Raw genomic sequence first — 20782 nt, forward strand, 5'->3', positions numbered from 1 at the left:
GAGCACTTCCGGTTTTCTCGGTTCGCGGTTGGTTGAATTCGCGCATGCAGAACTTGCGGATAAGGAGGGCCGACTGTATCACTTTGTGTTTCTCTCTGCCCTCCCCACTCTTTTAAATCTTCTCCTCAGCTTTTTTTCTCCAGTCCTGCTGAAGGGTCTTGGCCCAAAACATTGACTGTACTCTTTTCCATAGATGCTGCCAGGCCTACTGAGTTCCTCCAGCATTTTGTGTGTGTTGTCTGGGGTACCGAATGTTGAGGCATTGGAGAGGGTGCAGAAGAGGTTCACCAGGATGCTGCCTGGTTTAGAGGGCATGTGCTATCACGAGACTCTGGATAAACTTGGGGTGTTTTCTCTGTTGAGTCGGAAGCTGAGGGGAGATCTGATAGAGGTTCACAAGATTATGAGAGGCATAGATAGAGTGGACAGACTATCAATTTCCCAGGGTTAAACATGTCTAAAACGAGAGGGCATGCACTGAAAGTGAAGGGGGTTGGTGCAAGGAGGATGTGAGGGATAAGATTTTTACTCAGGAGTCATAGATGCCTGGAATGCGCTGCCTGGTATGGAGGCAGAGGCAAATGCATTACAAGGTTTTCAGAGATGTTTGGATAGGTACATGCATGTAACAAAGTTGGAGGGATTTGGACATGGTGCAGGTAGGAGGGGTTAATGTTTGGGTGTTTTTGATTTGCTTTTTGGCTAGTTTGGTGCAACACTGTGGGCCAAATGGCTTGTTCCCATGCCGTACTCTTCTATATTCTAAGACGTGGCTTTGTGTGGAGCCTGTATTTGGATTATTGTGAGCAATATTACTATGTAAGGGAAGATGTGATGGCCTTGGAGAGTGGCCAGAGATTTCCAAAGTGAAAAGGTTTATATTTGAGCATTTGATATCTCCACTTCTGAACTCAAAGTAATCACATGAATGGGGGAGGGCTTGCTGGTTATTGGTATAGCACAACACGGTCCGTACAACATTGTGGGCTGGAGGGCCTGTAATGTGCTGTAGATTTCTATGTTCTACATTCTATGTCAGGGTCGATTATTAAGGATGAGGTTTCAGGGTACTTGGAGGCACATGATAAAGTAGGCCAACGTCAGCACAGCGTCCTTAGTATTTATGTTTGTATTTGCAGTTTGTTGTCTTCTGAACTCTGGTTGATTTTTCACTGATCCTGTCATAGTTACTATTCATTTTCCTGCGGGCATACTCAGGGTTGCATATGGTAACATGCATGTACTCTGATTTTAAAATTTACTTTTGCTTTACTTAGAAAGCAAAGTAAAGTGGGGGTATCTAGAAACAGTGGGCACAGCCTCAGAATAGAAGGATATCCATTTAGAACAGAGATGAGAAGGAATTCCTCTAGCCAGAGGGTGGTGAATCTGTATAATTCATTGCTATGGAGGTCAAGTCATTGGGTATATTTAAAGCACAGGTTGATAGGTTCTTGATTAATTAGAACATCAAAGGTCACAGGGAGAAGGCAAGAGAATGGGATTGAGAGGGAGAATAGATCAGCTCTGATGGAATGGTGGAGCAGACTTGATGGGCTGAGTGGCCTAATTCTGCTCCTATGGCTTCTGGATCCTAATGTATATTTTGTACCCCACTTACAAAGACCTTGTTTATCAATGAAAAGAAATTAGAAATTATACAAAAACAGGTATTGAGTATTGTCAATTTAGCCCTCTGGGTTAAAAATGATCTCCAAGAGCAAGTCAAGCAAGACAATAGCTTAAAATTTAAGGAGTCGTTCCACAGTTGTCTTTTCCATTCAGTTTCCAGTCCAGAACCTCAGAAGCACCTTGGAGTTTGGATAAGTGTCAGCTGCTGATTTATTTTCCCCTTCTACTTCAGGATCTGAGGCAAATGTAATAAAGGTGGCAAAGTCTTTGCTTCGAGTAACACTGAGCTCCATGGCTCAGTACCTACAACCTGAATGCCTGAAGACATTTGGCTCTTGAGAATGCTAGCATAGTGTATGAGGCTAAACTTACCCAATGAGCTGCTGGTCAACACGGTGATGTGCATAGCTGCTGGACAAGAGTATAACCCTACTGAATTCACTTTCTTTAATCCAGGAAAGGAGCTGCTGTCGGAACGTGCGTTGTTTTCCCTATAAAAAGTAAAAGGAACACCAAATTTTAAGAGAACAGGTCAGCTGACTCATGAGATCTACACTGGAATTTATTCTCTAAATTAGCCTTCCCAATCAACTTCCAATGAAAGGCAATCAGCAAATAATGAGAAAACAGCAAGTTACTTGTGCAAGATTCCAATTTGCCCTGCATTTCTGCCCTAAGGATCCCAGAACAACAGTGTACAAATCTATTTGTACTATCTGTACAAATTTTTCCAAAACCTAAATAGGCATGATCCAGAAATGGTCAAGCAGCAGAGCAGTGGAACGCAGGATTTCTCCCAGCATTCTGAATTCTGCTCAAGTTAAAATACAAACCTGCTGTATAAATAAAACGTGACTGGAAAATATGACTACAGAATTAACAACGTTCTTACTCATTGGACAAACTGCAGATAGAGTGTTCATCGTGCAGCTCTCCCGGCACCATAACATTTCAAGGCCATATGGAAAGGCTGGAGTAGACTATGCAGCTGCTCAAGCCTGATCCACCATTCAGCAATTTCTGGTCAGCTCTGTACCTGATCCATTTCTTCAACGGATTCCACGTGCTGTGATTGCCTTAGAGTCCAATTTCTATAATTTCAGCTTTGAGTGTACTCAACATAGGAGCATCCATATCCCTAAGGTACAGAATGCCTAGATTTACAACCCCTCATAAAGAAATTAGTTTTTCTCAGTCCTAAATGACTAGACTCCAGTCCTGAGATTACATGCCCTGGCTTTAGACTCTCTGTCTGACCATGTTATTCCTTCTCAGAAACCTGTCTCAACAAAACTAACTAAATTCAAATGAAAAGAGGCTAACTTTAACTTAATCTCATGGGCCAAGTCCATCATCTCTGGAATCAAAGTAGTGAATCTATACTACACTAACTGCAAGTCAAAAGTATATTTCTCTATGTCCAGTGATTTCATGCAGCCCAGTAAATGAATTCCATCAAACTCTTTTACAAAATAAATATATCTTTCTCAGGCCAGAATGGTGCAACTAGTAGAGTGCTCCAAGGATCAATCTTGGACCTCAATTATTTGTTCTTTACATTAGTGATCTGAAGGAGGGAGTGGAACACAAGGTTTTCAGTTTTGCCAATGGGCCTCCAAAAACGTTGGAACAGTTGGATCTGCAACTGGCCATAGGTAAAATTGAGGAGCATGAGAGCACTTGGCAAAAGGAGTTTAATGTGGGAAAGCTTGAGGTCATACGATCTGATGGAGTAATCAGAAGAAAGACCATTATATACTATACTGTGCAAAAGTCTTAGGCACATAAATACAGCTAGGGTGCCTAAGACTCTTGCACAGTACTCGATTTGTCAATGTGGTACGCCACATGAGGGGTGTGGGACAGGTAGAAGAGAAGGAGTGCCAGGGCAAGGAGTAGCGCAGGTACAGACACACCCAACCCTGAGACATCAGGCAAGGCAATTTGATTCCAAACAATTGATTTATTAATCACTATAGAATGTCTCTCTGATGCTTCCACTCCCTCCCCCTCTTCGCAACTATGGTTTCCCTCTCCCTGCCCTCTTTCCACTCTTAGTCCACAAATGAGACCTAGATCAGAATCCAATTGATATATCATCACTCACACGTCATGGAATTTGTTTTTTTTTGCGGCAGCAGTACAGTGCAAAACATAAAATTACTACAGTACTGTGCAAAAGTCTTAGGCACCCTAGCTAGATATATGCACCTATGGCTTTTGCACAGTACCGTACATGGAGAGGGACTGGAAATGAGCGAAGTACAGAGCGATCTATGCGTTCTATGCATGAATCACAAAAAAATAGCAGACAGGTGCAGCAAGTTCCCAGGAAGGCAAATAGTATTTTAGTCTTTATTGTGAAAGGGTTAGAGTTTAGAAATGGAAAAGCATTGTAACAATTGTAGAGGGTGTTGGTGAGACCACTCTTAAGAGTATAAAAACTGTATTGGTCCCCTTATTTAAAAAGTATTTACTACTGTTGGAAGCAATCCAAAAAAATTGCTAAGCTCATTCTTAGAATAATAGGGATGTCCTACCATGAGCAGTTAAAGAAATTGGATCTGTATTTTTGGATATGATCAATACAAGGTCATAAAAAGGGAAAACAAGGTAAATGTTGAGATGTTTCCAGTAACAAGAATATCTTAAACAGAGGATATAACTTTAATAGAAGAGGAAATCATTTAAAACAGAGAGATGTAGGAAATTACTTCTTGCAGAGGGATATGTATCCCTCATATTTTCCAAATCAAAGCTAATTTTTGTTCAATTAAGTCATCCCATAGCCCCATGCCATATTTGGTGGAAAGCACTTAAATTTAAATAGATCTAATTCACGAAAGACAGAAACAAATCTCAATTTGTAGCTGTAGTACCCGAACAATTGGTGACCGAATCTGGAGGACCGCCAACTTCTGCTCTCCTGAAGCATAAACTGTAATTATAGAGAAAAATCAACACATTAAACACAAGAAGGTAACAAGTTCCCCAGTGAGATTTTGCAATTATAAGAGTTTCATTATATATCCTCAAAAGAAATGAACTTGCACTTGTGTCCAAAAAATAAATATCACAGACTGGTCTCTACAAGTAAGAATAAGATACTACACTTTAGCTGCATGTAATTATAGCTACAAAACAACTGTAGTTCTAATGAACATCTTTGAAAGTCATACAAAAAAAAATGTTAATGAATACCACACAAAGAGAGTGTGGAAGAAAAACATGCATTTACACACGTCTTAGAAACAGGAGCTGCTCATCTAACCACTTCACCAGCTAGTTAGAATATGTCTAATAGTATACATTAGCCATTATCTAACAAACATCTCAAGCTCAGCCCTGAAATTCCTAAATTAACTAGCCTCAATTAAATTTGGCATGAACAGCATGGGCTGAATGGCCTTCTTCTGTACTATTCTATAAGCAGAGAGAAAAAATAAAATCCTATGTGAAGCAGCCTGCTGTCTTTACCTATGAATCACATGTTCACAGTTTATGGTTATGTCCACTTGCTCTGGATTTCCCTTACCAGAGGAAAGAGTTTTTCCCTAACCTATTGCCTACTTTAACCTTTTCTCTAACTTATTGCCCAGGAGGGGAAGAGAAGTTGGCGGCGCGATGCAGCCTGCGCGGCCGCTCCAAAATGATACCGTATTTGTACGTAGGTACCGTGCACAATCCTGATTTGATGGAGACAGACGTGAGAAGCACAGAGGAACATCTGGATAAACTTCTGAAATGCCTGCTTTGCTGCCGCTGCTACTGTGCGATCGAGAATCTCGGGAGGGGAAGGCCCCAAATCCTCAGCTTTGCGTATTGTCGGGGCTGGGGTCAAAGCGCTCGGCAGAGATGGTGCTTGGTATCGGAGGCTCGAAGTTTTCGGACAGACTCAAGAGTTGGCTGTGGTCGGGTGCTTCCAGGGTGCTGCATTGGCAAGTTTGCAACGCTGGAAGCTCATGGCAGGGAGAGTTTTTCTTCCTTCTACCGTCTGCGTGAGATGATGGGACTTTCGAGAGACTTCAAGACTTTTTTTTACCGTGCCCATGGTCTGTTCTTCAACAAATTACAGTATTGCTTTGCACTGTTGTAACTATATGTTATAATTATGTGGTTTTTGTCAGTTTTGCAGTCTTGGCTTGTCTTGTGTTTCTGTGACATCATTCTGGAGGAACATTGTATCATTTCTTAATGCATGCATTACTAAATGACAATAAAAGAGGACTGCATGTCCTCATAATCTAATCTAATCTAATCATCCAAAATTCAATTAGATTACATTTTAGCTGCTTAAACTTCCCCGATCTTGACAACCTATTTTCAGTTTAGTCATAAGACTAGAAGATCTAGGAGCAGAAGTAGGCCATTTGGCCCATCATGTCTGCTCCACCACTGAATCATGGCTGACTTATTTTCCCTCTCCACCCCATTCTCCTGCTTTCTCCCTGTAACATTTGACACCCTTACTAATCAGGAATCAATCAACCTTTATTTTAAATACATCCAATGTCTTAGCCTCCACAGCTATCTGTGGCAATGAATTCCACACACTCACCTCCCTCTGGCTAAAGGAATTCCTCCTCATCTCTGATCTAGATTCTATTTTGAGGTTTGTCCTATGATCATAGACCCTCCCTCCACTGAAAAATCCACTCCATCTAGGCTTTTCAATATTCGTCAGGAATTCATTCCCAAATGAAGTTGATACCTGATTATTCTTCTTTATAAATAGATAACATTCAAGAATCAAGTATCATCAGTATCATTCCTGTCGAGTTTATTATCATGTGCACAAGTACAGTGAGGTACAGATACAGTGCAAAACTTGCATGCAGTAAGATCACAGGTTTCCGTTCCAAATATCCTCTAAGAAAATGTGCCCAGAATAAAAACTCTAGACATGGGCTTTACAGAGCTTTCTACAACTCCCATAGAATTTTTAAGTGACTTCTATACAAGTCCGTAAATCTCTGCTTCTCTTTGGTTCCATATTTCTTGCCATTGAGAAATATTCTGATCCTCACATTCAACCAATAAGAACCAATGAAGCAAAAGATGACCTCACACTACCTGACACTGAACTTTTAGAATCATTCAGCACAGTAACAGGTCCTTCAGCCTAAATGGACCTCAATCCCAGTTCATTACTTACAGATCATTCATCAACACCCTCAACTTCTCCTTGTTTTCATCAACACTACTAACTGTCCCAACAGCATAAAAAGCATCTTTATCAAAATATTCCATCATACTTTTCTGTCCATTAAATTCTTCTGGTCTAATCATTGTTGGTTTAGATGCATGCAATGCTGTGTACCATTTTAGTCCTAAAACCAGCATTAACACAAATGATTAATCTATTTTAGTGACATTGGTTGAGGAATGATAGATAGAAAAGTGACCATGAGCCTTTGATAGAGGATGACACTGGACCATTTACACCAATCCAAAAGAGAAGCCAGGGCTCATTTTAACACCTCATCTAAACTCCAACAATCTTGCATTTGGTGTTTTTTTAAAATGCCCATCTCACTATTTTGCTCAAGTTGTAGACAAGGGGATGAGTGGCACGAGCACCCAAGGACCTTAATAATTGCCTTACACAGTAAAGAGACTGGGATAGTTGGGTTCAGCAAAAATGACCCTGTCAACCCCAAATCCACACTGCCACCATGTTCCCTGGAATCATTCCACTGGAGATTTAATGAAGCACAGCCAAAACTTAACTTCAGAGGCAATGGAAGTCTATGGTGCAGTCCAGACTAGTAATGCAGCAACTGGTAGTCTGCAAAGTCATCAACAAGTCAACTTTTTACAGAAGTCAACTTTGTACACAAGTCAGAAAATACAACATATTTTAAATATCTCAATTGAATTGTAGTGAATGACATCAAAAGCACATACAACTGGTAAGAATAATGACAGAAGGGGAGATTTCTGTTGTTCATAGTAATTATTTTAAATTAGCTTTTGAATTAACATTATGGGCTCATATGTAGGGGTATCACAAAGCCAGGTGTTTGTAAATACGATGGCCACTGTTTTGCCCTCTAGAGGCACAGTTCATTTTGTATGAACAGGAATTCCTCTTTGTAAGCTGTTTTTTTATATAATTTCCTTCGTGGGTAATTTGGATTTGATATGAAATGCCTCCTGGAAAGACATCTATCTCCATCCTCTCTTTATTTGCCCTTGAAACAGCAACATCTGTGATTCTTTAAGTTTTTGTTAATATTGGCAAATATTTAGTAGATATATTTTGAAGGAAGTATTACGTTTACTGTTACTAATAAATAGTTGTGCACGAGTTTACTTTTATTTACACGGCAAAGTTATGGAGTACTGTGTATGTGTATTGCCTTGGTTGAAACCGACCGTGAAATAATCAACAGTATTAGTATACAGTCGTGCAACAATACTGTACTTAACTTTCTGCAATTTCCCAAGTAAGATCTCATTAAAAACCTTGAAGAAAGCTTCTGTCTTGGGTGATTTTTGAGAAGGCATTTAACTTGCTACATAGCTTTGTACATATGCACTGCAAGGGCAGAAGACACAGTGAATAATTTGCCCAAATGTTGATTTTCCCTTTGATAATTTAGAAACATCACCATCATCTGGGACTTCCTGTTTCCAAAGAAACATTACTCAAAATTTTCATTCATAAGTTTCCTGGAGATACTCTTCCTTGCTTTTTTTTTTAATGCAGAAAGTGATGCCACTTACCCTCAGAGCTGGTGCATATTTCTGAGGAATTTTCCATTGTTGTTGCATATGGATTGTTTCCCACCACTGGAACAAGGCAATCAGTATGAATATAACCAACCCGTGGCAGGTTGAGTGTAGATATTATCAGATCTACCGCTAACTGGCCAACATTGCCGACAGAAACAACTGGCTGCAACATAAAACAATGTTAATTAAAGATGGTTAAAAAGTACAAATTATAAAACATTACTGCCTTAGAAATAAATTCTAACTATTCAACTCTCCTCCTCGCTATAAAGCAGACAATATTACAGTCATCATGAAATATCAGACCATAAGATATAGAAGTAGAATTAGGCCATTTGGCTCAACGAGTCTGCTCCACCATTCAATCATGGCTGATCCCTTTTTCCCCTCCTCAACCCACTCCCCAGCCTTCTCCCGGTAACCCTCCATGCCATTTCCAATCAAGAAACTATCAAGCTCTACCTTAAATACACCCAGTGACCTGACCTTCACGGCTGTCTGTGGTAATAAGTTCCACAAATTCACCACCCTCTGGCTAAGGAAATTTCTCTGCATCTGTTATAAATGGACACCCCTCTATCCTGAGGCTCTTCCCTCTTGTTCTAGACTCCCTCACCATGGGAAACATCCTTTCCACATCTACTCTATCTAGGTTTTTCAACATTTGAAAGGTTTCAATGAGATTCCCCCCTGGTCCTTCTAAATTCCAGCGAGTACAGACCCAGAGCCATCAAATGTTCCTTGTGAAACACTCTGGTTTCCTTGTCTGCATAAGTCCAGGGAAGACAACCTCCGGCCCCACCAAACGACCAACTAGGTGTGAGCCACGGTGGCAGGGCCTCTGGCACTAAGTCTGACTCTGTGGTGCAGAAGGGTGGGACGGAGAAGAGGACAGCTGTCATCATTGGAGACTCTATAGTCAGGGAGCAGACAGGAGATTTTGTGGACGTGAGAAGGACACCCGCATGGTTTGTTGCCTCCCGGGTGCCAGGGTCCGGGATATCCCTGACCGGATGCATGACATCCTGGTACGAGGGAAAGCAACCAGAAGTCGTGATACATGTTGGGACCAACGACACAGGCAGGAAGAAGGATGAGGTCCTGAAGTGTGAATTTTGGGAACTAGGCAGAAGGCTGAAGAACAGGACCTCAAGGGTGGCATTCTCAGGATTGCTACCAGTGCTAAGTGACAGTGATGGTAAGAATTGGAGGAGATGGCAGTTGAATGTGTGGCTGAGGAGTTGGTGCAGGGGCAGGGTTTTAGATTTTTGGATCATTGGGATCTCGTCTGGGGAAGGTGGGACCTGTACAGATTGGATGGGTTGCACCTGAACTCGAGGGGGAGCAATATCCTTGCAGGTAGGTTTGCTAGCATAGTTCGGGAGGGTTTAAACTAATTTGTAAGGGGGATGGGACCTGGAGCAATAGAGTAATGAAAGAAGTGCATGGAGTAAAGCCAGATCTAACATATAGAGAGGCTTTGAGGAAAGAGAAGCAGAATAAAAGATGTAAAGGTAGTAAGGTAGAAGGGCTAAAGTATGTGTACCTCAATGCAAGAAGCATCAGGAACAAAGGTGATGAACTGAGAGCTTGGATACATACATGGAATTATGATGTAGTGGTCATTACAGAGACTTGGCTGGCACCAGGGCAGGAATGGATTCTCAATATTCCTGGATTTCAGTGCTTTAAAAGGAATGGGGGGGGAGGGGAGGAGGGGTGGCATTACTGGTCAGGGATACTATTACAGCTACAGAAAGGGTGGGTAATGTTGCAGGATCCTCTTTTGAGTCAGTATGGGTGGAAGTCAGGAGCAGGAAGGGAGCAGTTACTCTATTGGGGGTATTCTATAGGCCCCCCCCCCCCGGTAGCAGCAGAGATACAGAGGAGCAGATTGGGAGGCAGATTTTGGAAAGGTGAAAAAATAACAGGGTTGTTATCATGGGTGACTTTAACTTTCCTAATACAGGTGTCCCTCGCTTTTCGAACGTTCGCTTTATGAAACCTCACTGTTACAAAAGACCTACATTAGTTACCTGTTTTCGCTAACAGAAGGTGTTTTCACTGTTACGAAAAAAATCAGCGCGCGCCCCGAGCAGCCACTCACGGATTCGGAACTGCATTCTCGCTGGCATTGCTTAAACAGGTGCCTCTGAGCAGCCGTTTGCAAGATGAGTTCTAAGGTATCGGAAAAGCCTAAAAAGCTCGTAAGGGTGTTACACTTAGTGTAAAACTAGACATAATTAAGCGTTTCGATCGTGGTGAAAGAAGATAAAGGTGGGAAGATGTGCCTGGAGGCTGTGGAAGTGAGCGAGGTCCTCAATGAATACTTCTCTTCGGTATTCACCAATGAGAGGGAACTTGATGACAATGAAGACAATATGAGTGAGGTTGATGTTCTGGAACATGTTGATATTAAGGGAGAGGAGGTGTTGGAGTTGTTAAAATACATTAGGACAGATAAGTCCCTGGGGCCTGACAGAATATTCCCCAGGCTGCTCCACGAGGCAAGGGAAGAGATTGCTGAGCCTCTGGCTAGGATCCTTATGTCCTCGTTGTCCACGGGAATGGTACCGGAGGATTAGAGGGAGGCGAATGTTGTCCCCTTGTTCAAAAAAGGTAGTAGGGATAGTCCGGGTAATTATAGACCATGAGCCTTACATCTGTGGTGGGAAAGCTGTTGGAAAATATTCTTAGAGATAGGATCTATGGGTATTTAGAGAATCATGGTCTGATCAGGGACAGTCAACATGGCTTTGTGAAGGGCAGATCGTGTCTAACAAGCCTGATAGAGTTCTTTGAGGAGGTGACCAGGCACATAGATAAGGGTAGTGCAGTGGAAGTGATCCATATGGATTTTAGTAAGGCATTTGACAAGGTTCCACACGGTAGGCTTTTTCAGAAAGTCAGAAGGCATGGGATCCAGGGAAGTTTGGCCAGGTGGATTCAGAATTGGCTTGCTTGCAGAAGGCAGAGGGTCGTGGTGGAGGGAGTACATTCAGATTGGAGGATTGTGACTAGTGGTGTCCCACAAGGATCTGTTCTGGGACCTCTACTTTTCATGATTTTTATTAACGACCTGGGTGTGGGGATAGAAGGGTGGGTTGGCAAGTTTGCAGACAACACAAAGGTTGGTGGTGTTGTAGATAGTGTAGGGGATTGCCGAAGATTCTAGAGAGACATTGATAGGATGCAGAAGTGGGCTGAGAAGTGGAAGATGGAGTTCAACCTGGAGAAGTCTGAGGTGGTACTTTGGAAGGACAAACCCCAAGGCAGAGTACAAAGTAAATGGCAGGATACTTGGTAGTGTGGAGGAGCAGAGGGATCTGGGGGTACATGTCCACAGATCCCTGAAAGTTGCCTCACAGGTGGATAGGGTAGTTAAGAAACCTTATGGGGTGTTAGCTTTCATAAGTCAACGGATAGAGTTTAAGAGTCACGATGTAATGGTGTAGCTCTATAAAACTCTGGTTAGGCCACACTCGCCGAGTACTGTGTCCAGTTCTAGTCGCCTCACTATAGGAAGGATGTGGAAGCATTGGAAAGGGTACAGAGGAGATTTACCAGGATGCTGCCTGGTTTAGAGAGTATGCATTATGATCAGAGATTAAGGGAGCCAGGGCTTTACTCTTTGGAGAGAAGGAGGATCAGAGGAGACATGATACAGGTGTACAAGATAATAAGAGGAATAGATAGAGTGGATAGCCAGCACCTCTTCCCCAGGGCACCACTGCTCAATACAAGAGGACATGGATTTAAGGTAAGGGGTGGAAAGCTCAAGGGGGATATTAGAGGAACGTTTTTTACTCAGAGACTGGTTGGTGCGTGGAGTGCACTACCTGAGTCAGTGGTGGAGGCAGATACACTCGTGAAGTTTAAGAGAGTACTAGACAGGTATATGGAGGAATTTAAGGTGGGGGGGTTATATGGGAGGCAGGGTTTGAGGGTCGGCACAACATTGTGGGCCGAAGGGCCTGTACTGTGCTGTACTATTCTATGAAATTCTATGAAGCAAGGACAAAGTGAGTTTGGCTTGTGGAAGTTTACGAAGATGATGTTGATAAGGTTTTGGCATCCCATGACCAAGAACTGATAGATGAAGAGCTGATGCAATTGGAAGAGGAAAGGATAACAATCGAAACCGAATGCAGTAGCGAACGCACCGAAAGTGAAGTCGTCCAGGAACTGAACGTGAAGCAACTGCGTGAGATTTTTGCTGCAATGATAAAGTACGACTTTAATTTTGAAAGGGTACGTCGGTTTAGGGCATATTTGCAAGATGGTTTGAGTGCTTAAAAAGAACTGTATGACAGAAAAATGCGCAAGGCTAAGCAGTCAAGCAAGCCTTCCACATCAGCCACAGCAGACGATGAACCTCGACCCTTGACATCGAGGCAGGCAGACATAGAAGAAGATGACCTGCCTGCCCTGATTGAAGAGATGACACCCCAGTGTCCCACCACCCCAATCACCAGGCCGCGGACCGATATATTGCCGCGGAGAATGCAGCAGTAGCCAGGACGCACCCAGCACATCTTTAAGAAAAAAGCCGAAACAAACAAACTAATTAATTACGTGCCAGGTGGCACCTAATTAATTAGCTTGTTTATTTTGGCTTTTTTCTTAAAGATGTGTTGGGTGAGTCCTGGCTACTGCTGTACCCCTGCATGCTTCACGGATTGGTATCGGTCGGCGGCCTGGAGGGTGGGGGCCACTGCACTACCCCAACCTCCGACGACTCAGCCTAACACACCATCATCAGTGTGCTCGGCGCTGTCTTCCTGATTCCAGTAAGTGATACTACACTGTACATACATTATTTCTACTTTATATAGGCTGTGTATTTTTATGCGTTATTTGGTATGATTTGGCAGCTTCATAGCTTAAAGGTTACTGGAGAGAGAATTTCTGCCGAGAGCACTTGCGTGAGATTTTCGCTACGCAGAACAGTGCAGCAATGATTGTAGGGAAATATTTCTACTTTATATAGGCTGTGAATTTATCATATCATTCCTGCTTTTACTATATGTTACTGTTATTTTAGGTTTTATGTGTTATTTGGCATGATTTGGTAGGTTATTTTTGGGTTTGCGAATGCTCACAAATTTTTCCCATATAAATAAATGGTAATTGCTTCTTCACTTTATGACATTCTGGCTTACAAACTGTTTTATAGGAACGCTCTATCTTCGGATGGCAGGGGAAACCTGTATTGATTGGTTCCAAGGGTTTAGACGGGGCAGAATTTGTTAAGTGTGTCCAGGACGGATTCCTGTCACAGTATGTTGACAGGCTGACTGGGGGAATGCCATAGTAGATCTAGTATTAGGTAATGAACTGGGTCAGGTCACAGATCTCTCAGTGGGTGAGCATCTGGGGGACAGTGATCACAGATCCCTGGCCTTTAGCATTATCATGGAAAAGGACAGAATCAGAGAGGACAGGAAAATTTTTAATTGGGGAAGGGCAAATTATGAGGCTATAAGGCTAGAACTTGCGGGTATGAATTGGGATGATGCTTTTGCAGGGAAATGTACTATGGACATGTGGTCGATGTTTAGAGATCTCTTGCAGGATGTTAGGGATAAATTTGTCCCGGTGAGGAAGATAAAGAATGGTAGGGTGAAGGAACCATGGGTGACAAGTGAGGTGGAAAATCTAGTCAGGTGGAAGAAGGCAGCATACATGAGGTTTAGGAAGCAAGGATCAGAAGGGTCTATTGAGGAATATAGGGAAGCAAGAAAGGAGATTTAGAAGGGGCTGAGAAGAGCAAGGGGGCATGAAAAGGCCTTGGCAAGTAGGGTAAAGGAAAACCCCAAGGCATTCTTCAATTATGTGAAGAAGAAAAGGATGACAGGAGTGAAGGTAGAACCGATTAGAGATAAAGGTGGGATGATGTGCCTGGAGGCTGTGGAAGCGAGCAAGGTCCTCAATGAATACTTCTCTTCGGTATTCACCAATGAGAGGGAACTTGATGACACTGAGGACAATATGAGTGAGGTTGATGTTCTGGAGCATGTTGATATTTTGGGAGAGGTGGTGTTGGAGTTGTTAAAATACAATAGAACAGATAAGTCCCTGGGGCCTGACGGAATATTCCCCAGGCTGCTCCACGAGGCAAGGGAAGAGATTGCTGAGCCTCTGGCTAGGATCTTTATGTCCTCGTTGTCCACGGGAATGGTACCGGAGGATTGGAGGGAGGCGAATGTTGTCCCCTTGTTCAAAAAAGGTAGTAGGGATAGTCCGGGTAATTATAGACCATGAGCTTTACATCTGTGGTGGGAAAGCTGTTGGAAACTATTCTTAGAGATAGGATCTATGGGCATTCAGAGAATCATGGTCTGATCAGGGACAGTCAGCATGGCTTTGTGAAGGGCAGATCGCGTCTAACAAGCCTGATAGAGTTGTTTGAGGAGGTGACCAGGCATATAGATGAGGATAGTGCAGTGAATGTGATCTACATGGATTTTAGTAAGGCATTTGACAAGGTTCCATACGGTAGGCTTATTCAGAAAGTCAGAAGGTACGGGATCCAGGGAAGTTTGACCAGGTGGATTCAGAATTGGCTTGCCTGCAGAAGGCAGAGGGTCGTGGTGGAGGGAGTACATTCAGATTGGAGGGTTGTGACTAGTGGTGTCCCACAAGGATCTCTACTTTTCGTGATTTTTATTAACGACCTGGATGTGGGGGTAGAAGGGTGGGTTGGCAAGTTTGCAGACGACACAAAGGTTGGTGGTGTTGTAGATAGTGTAGAAGATTGTCGAAGATTGCAGAGAGACATTGATAAGATGCCTAAGTGGGCTAAGTGGCAGATGGAGTTCAACCCAGAGAAGTGTGAGGTGGTACACTTTGGAAGGACAAACTCCAAGGCAGAGTACAAAGTAAATGGCAGGATACTTGGTAGTGTGGAGGAACAGAGGGATCCGGAGGTACATGTCCACAGATCCCTGAAAGCTGCCTCACAGGTAGATAAGGTAGTTAAGAAAGCTTATGAGGTGTTAGCTTTCATTAGTCGAGGGACAAAGTTTAAGAGTCACGATGTAATGATGCAGCTCTATAAAACTCTGGTTAGGCCACACTTGGAGTACTGTGTCCAGTTCTGGTCACCTCACTATTGGAAGGATGTGGAAGCATTGGAAAGGGTACAGAGACCTGTGAGACTGAGGTCTGAGCCTACCCAAAAACCCTGTTTGTGTGGATGCTGTGTAATTCGTTACTCTGTTACAAATGAGTGCCACAAAATGACAGACAGTACATCGCACACAATTAAATGATTTAGCTTTATAATTCTTAATTTGATGAAAGGAGAAAGAACAAAAAAAAGGGCCTATTTTAATTAAACAGACTAACGTGCACCAGTTAGAGCTCACGGTTTCCCTGTCGCTGATCCTTTGTTGAATCACAGCTCTGCTCCGAGTCGAATCCTACAACCTCTTCTCTCCTCATCTCTCACTAACAAAAGCCCCAAGCCCAATCTTAGTGTCCCTCACCAGAGAAAGCTCCTCTTAATCTGACCATCCTAACTGGATGGCACAAAATTCTCCTATCTCTTATCTTCAACAGTAACCCAAACATAAGCGGAAAACAAGCAGCTCACACAGAACAGCACAAAATGAAATACAGAACAGCATAACAGCAAAAAATATGAACCAGGGTATTACACTCACATGATAACTCTTTCATTCCCAGAATCATCCTTGTGAAACTCCTTTGAACCCTCTCCAATGCCAGCACATCTTTTCTTAGATGAGGAGCCCAAAATTGTTCACAATTCTCAAGGTGAGGCCTTACCAGTGCCTTATAAAGCCTCAGCATCACACCCTTGCTCTTGTATTCTAGACCTCTTTAAATGAATGCTAACATGGCATTTGCCTTCCTCACCACCAGTTCTAACTGCAAGTTAACCTTTAGGGTAGTGGTCACCAACCTTTTTAAGCCAAAGCTCCCCTACCTCGACCTCAGTGAAAGGCAAGACCTACCTACTAAATCGTTTAGAGAAAAAACAGATCAGATTGTACTTCCAATTTGAGGCCTTTATTTGGGTGAATTGTATTTGAATTACACAAAATACTTTTGTCAAACTTTCAAATTAATTCAAACACTGTAACTAGCATATCAAACAGGCCATAGCTGTCTTTCTTTAAGAATCCTACAATACTTCACACCTTTAATTCTAAGTTTCATTATTTAATTTTATTTCAACACAAAAAATGAATGAATAAAAATTGACTGTTGCACTCAGTATGATGACTGGGGCTGAACACTTTCTGCAAGTTCCCTGAAATTTGGCTCATAACTACTGACAGCCAGTCTGAGACAGTCTGAGAGGTGTAGGGTTGCCAACTGTCCCGTATTTCGCCCACTAAGGTAGAGTGTTCCTATGAAACCTTTTGTGCCGAAATGCTTTACGCCGAAGAAGCAATTATCATCAATTTATATGGAAAAAAATTTTGAGTGTTCCCAGACCTTAAAAATAACCTACCAAATCATACCAAACAACACATAAAACTTAAAATAACACTAACATATATTAAAAGCAGGAATGAGATGATATATACACAGCCTATATAAAGTAGAAATAATGAAGATTAAGCCAAAACAGATTTGTGGGGTAAAAAAAAATTGGTACGCACATGCTCACACAGCCCGCGCAAGACTTCATGGTCATGGTAGCCTTTCTCGGGGTAAACACAAATGTCCCGGGATTTGACTGCTACTTCTGTCCCTTATTTGGGAGTGAGAAAGTTGGCAACCCTAGTGAGGTGTTTGTCAGTAAATCAGCTCCTGTACTTAGATTTAATAATTTTCATCTGTGAAAATGCAATTTCACACAGATAAGTTGACCCAAAGTAGGCACTGACTTTTAGTGCTATAAAACCAACGTGCACACCGCGCATTGCTGGGGCCCCATCAGTAGTAATTGCCACCAGTTTATGAATGAATGGGGATGTCATTTTCACAGACATATTTTTTTAAACTCATTGTAAATATCCTCATCTCTCGTTCTTTCCTTTAATTGCAAAAGAGTGAGGAAGTCCTCCTTTGTTGTAAAATCCTGGAAAGCCATTCTGACAAATACAACAAGCTGAGTTGTTTGCATTACATCCAGGGATTCATCGAACTGTGGTGAAAAATATTCATGTCCTCGGACAGTGACTCTACTCTCCTTGTCACTGTTGCAGAGCCAAGCGGTATATTATGTATTGCAGTTGTGATGCTATTTTTGTTGGTAAAGTAATTAAAAACAGTCTCTGCGGTAATGACCATTGCTTCCTTGAATAAATCGCCATCTGTAAAAGGCTTCTTGTGTTTAGCCAAAAGGTGACTTACATGAAATGATGCTTCAACAGCAGCCTTATTTTGAGCAGCATGTTTTGTGGAAAACGATTGCTGGGCCTTCAACCCCGATTTCAGTTCAACTTTCCAAGCATGAATTGCGCACTTTGGGGGGGTAGGTGTCTTTAAATTTCTGGTGGTTGGTGTTGTGGTGCCGCTCCAGATTCCCCTTTTAGTCAGTGCTTGTGTTTGGTGGCACAACATACATACACACTTGTCTTTCACCAAGGTAAACAGAAATTCCTCTTCCCATTCTGGATGGAATTTGTATGTTTTTGCCTTCTTTTGTGGAGCCTCCACTATGCTATCAGGGTATCACGAGCGATTGCCGATTGCGTCGCCTCTGATCTGGGCCGACATTTACATGCCAGGCAGCACCTAATTAATTAGCTGGTTTATTTCGGCTTTTTTTCTTAAAGATGTGCTGTGTGCATCCTGACTACCGCTGCACCACTGCATGCTTTGCAGCCCGGAGGTTGGGGATGCTGTCGTATATCGATGTTTGCAACAGTCCGTACTCTTATCTAACCTGATTGGTCACTTTGATGCAGCATAGGCTACGCTGAAAATGCGATGCATGGCGGGGGAACTACACACATGCGCACTGGGCAGAAAGAACGGAACTAAACCCCTGCAACCCGGAAACAATCTCTCTTTACAAACAGCTTTTTAGCGAAAATATTGCTATATTACCATTATCCTAATTAGCATTACTTTTATAATGCTCACATTACAATAGTACTTGTGTATTTATTTTTGGTTTTTCTTCGGGATCTACTGGGAAAGTCTCAAAGATCGACCGGTCGATCGCAATCGACAGGTTGGCGACCCCTACTTTAGGGTGTTCTGCACAAGGACTACCAAGTCCCTTTGCATCTCAAATCTTTGGATTTTCTCCCCATTTAGAAAATAGTCTGCACATTTATTTCTACTACCAAAGTGCATGACCATGCATTTTCCAACATTGTATTTCATTTGCCATTTCCTTGCCCATTCTCCTAATCTGTCTATAAGTTCTTCTGCAGCCTACCTGTTTCCTCAACACGACCTGCCCTTCCACCAATCTCATATTATCTGCTCTAGGGCAGGTGATTCACCCAGACCAAACCTGTGCTGTACCGGGCAGGAAGATCTCAGACAGCCTCGCGCTGCTGAGGGACACCATCGCCTACGTGCAGGACAGGGGGGTGGATGCCTGCCTGGTCAGCTTGGACCAAGAGAAAGCCTTCGACAGGATATCGTACACGTACATGGCGGACGTGCTCTCCAAAATGGGATTTGGGGAGGGAATCCGGAATTGGATTAGACTGCTCTACACAGACATCCGTAGTGCAGTCCAGGTCAACGGGTGGGAAACAGACAGCTTCTCCATCAGGTCTGGGGTCAGGCAGGGCTGTCCCCTCTCCCCTGTCTTGTTTGTCTGCTGCATAGAACCCTTTGCCGAAGCCATCAGGAGGGATAAGGGCATAAGAGGGGTGACGCTGCCAGGCAGTGGAGGGACTCAAGTGAAAACCTCCCTGTACATGGACGACGTCACCGTCTTCTGCTCTGATCCGAGGTCACTTCGCAGGTTGATTGGCACCTGTGAACAGTTCGAGCTAGCGTCGGGGGCCAGGGTCAACCGCACGAAGAGCGAGGCCATGCTCTTCGGCAACTGGCCCGACCGATCCAGCGTCCCCTTCACCATCAGGTCTGACCACGTGAGGGTGTTGGGGATCTGGTTCGGAGAGGCTGAGGCGTGCAACAAGAACTGGCAGGAGCGGACTGCCAAGGTGAAACAGAAACTGGGACTGTGGGGAGGGCGCTCCCTGTCGATAATGGGCAAGAACCTGGTCATCAGGTGTGAGGTGCTCTCAAGGCTGCTGTACTTGGCGCAGGTCTGGCCCGTCCCCCGCTCCTACAGCTCGGAAATCACCCGGGCTGTCTTCAGATTCGTCTGGGGATCCAAGATGGAGCGGGTGAGACGGACCGTCATGCACAAGTCCCTGGACAACGGGGGCAAGAACGTCCCCAATGTCGCCCTCACCCTGATGGCCAGCTTCGTATGTGGCTGCATCAGGTTGTGTGTAGAGTCCAGGTATGTGGGCACCAAGTACCACTATGTGCCCAGGTTCTACCTGTCGCCCTGGCTATGAAGGATGGGTCTGGCCGCACTCCCGCGCAACGCCCCAGTCAGCTGGTCGTTGCCAGCATACCTGTCCTACGTAGCAAAGTTCTTCCAGAAGAACGCCTTTGACCACAGGGCCATCAGGCAGTGGTCGGCACATAGTGTCCTGCAGGCACTGCAGGAGAAGGACATGATGGACACAGTGGGGTGGTTCCCTGAGCAGACTGTCCAGTTCATCTGGCAAAATGCCTCATCGCCAGATCTCACCAACAGGCACCAAGACCTCGCCTGGCTGGCGGTGAGAGGGGCCCTCCCAGTCAGAGCCCTCCTGTACGCCCGGAACGTTGTCTCCGCACCCCACTGCCCACGGGAGGACTGCAGTGAGGAGGAGTCTGTGACCCACCTCTTTGCACACTGCCAGTTCACAAAGAGGGTGTGGAGGAGGATGGACCGGCTAGTGTCACATTTTATCCCCAGCAGCTGTGTAACAGAGGACTCTCTGATCTACGGGCTGTTCCCGGGGACGCACACGGAGACCAACATCCGGTGCTGCTGGCAGATCATCAACTTGGTGAAAGACGCTCTTTGGTCGGCCCGAAACTTGATGATCTACCAGCACATGGAGATGTCTGTGGGAGAATGCTGCCGACTGGCACATTCTCGGCTGCAGGAGTACGTGCTGAGGGACGCACTGAAACTCGGTGCAGCCACCGCAAGGGCCCGGTGGGGAAGGCCCACAGTATAGGTTTCTCCACCCGTGGGAGGGGTCGGTGGGCGGGGAGTATACCCCTCAACAATGATATGGTAAGCTGAACTACTGGAGTGCCCCGTGGGTGGCTATAAATACGGTTATGTACTGACTATAATGGAAACGTATGTAAAGGATGAAAAGTTATTGAATGGTTTATTGTATATATTTATTTTTGAATAAAGTATATTTTGAAATAAAAAAAAATTTCTACTACCAAA

General features: G+C 43.8%; 1 protein-coding gene across 2 annotated transcripts in view; it reads right to left on the minus strand.

The window, feature by feature from the left end:
• The window catches only part of psmg2 (proteasome (prosome, macropain) assembly chaperone 2), a 59143-nt gene that overhangs the window by 28269 nt on the left and 10092 nt on the right, over positions 1-20782 (minus strand). For both annotated transcript variants that reach the window (XM_072265678.1, XM_072265762.1), the window contains exons 2-4: positions 8362-8533; positions 4512-4570; positions 2005-2123 (exon numbers count right to left, since the gene is read on the minus strand). In XM_072265678.1, coding sequence (XP_072121779.1) covers positions 2005-2123; positions 4512-4570; positions 8362-8533 — 350 coding nt within the window. The remainder of the gene's footprint in view (positions 1-2004; positions 2124-4511; positions 4571-8361; positions 8534-20782) is intronic.

Source organism: Mobula birostris, chromosome 1, assembly GCF_030028105.1.
Source record: "Mobula birostris isolate sMobBir1 chromosome 1, sMobBir1.hap1, whole genome shotgun sequence".
NCBI classification, from domain to species: Eukaryota; Metazoa; Chordata; class Chondrichthyes; order Myliobatiformes; family Myliobatidae; genus Mobula; species Mobula birostris.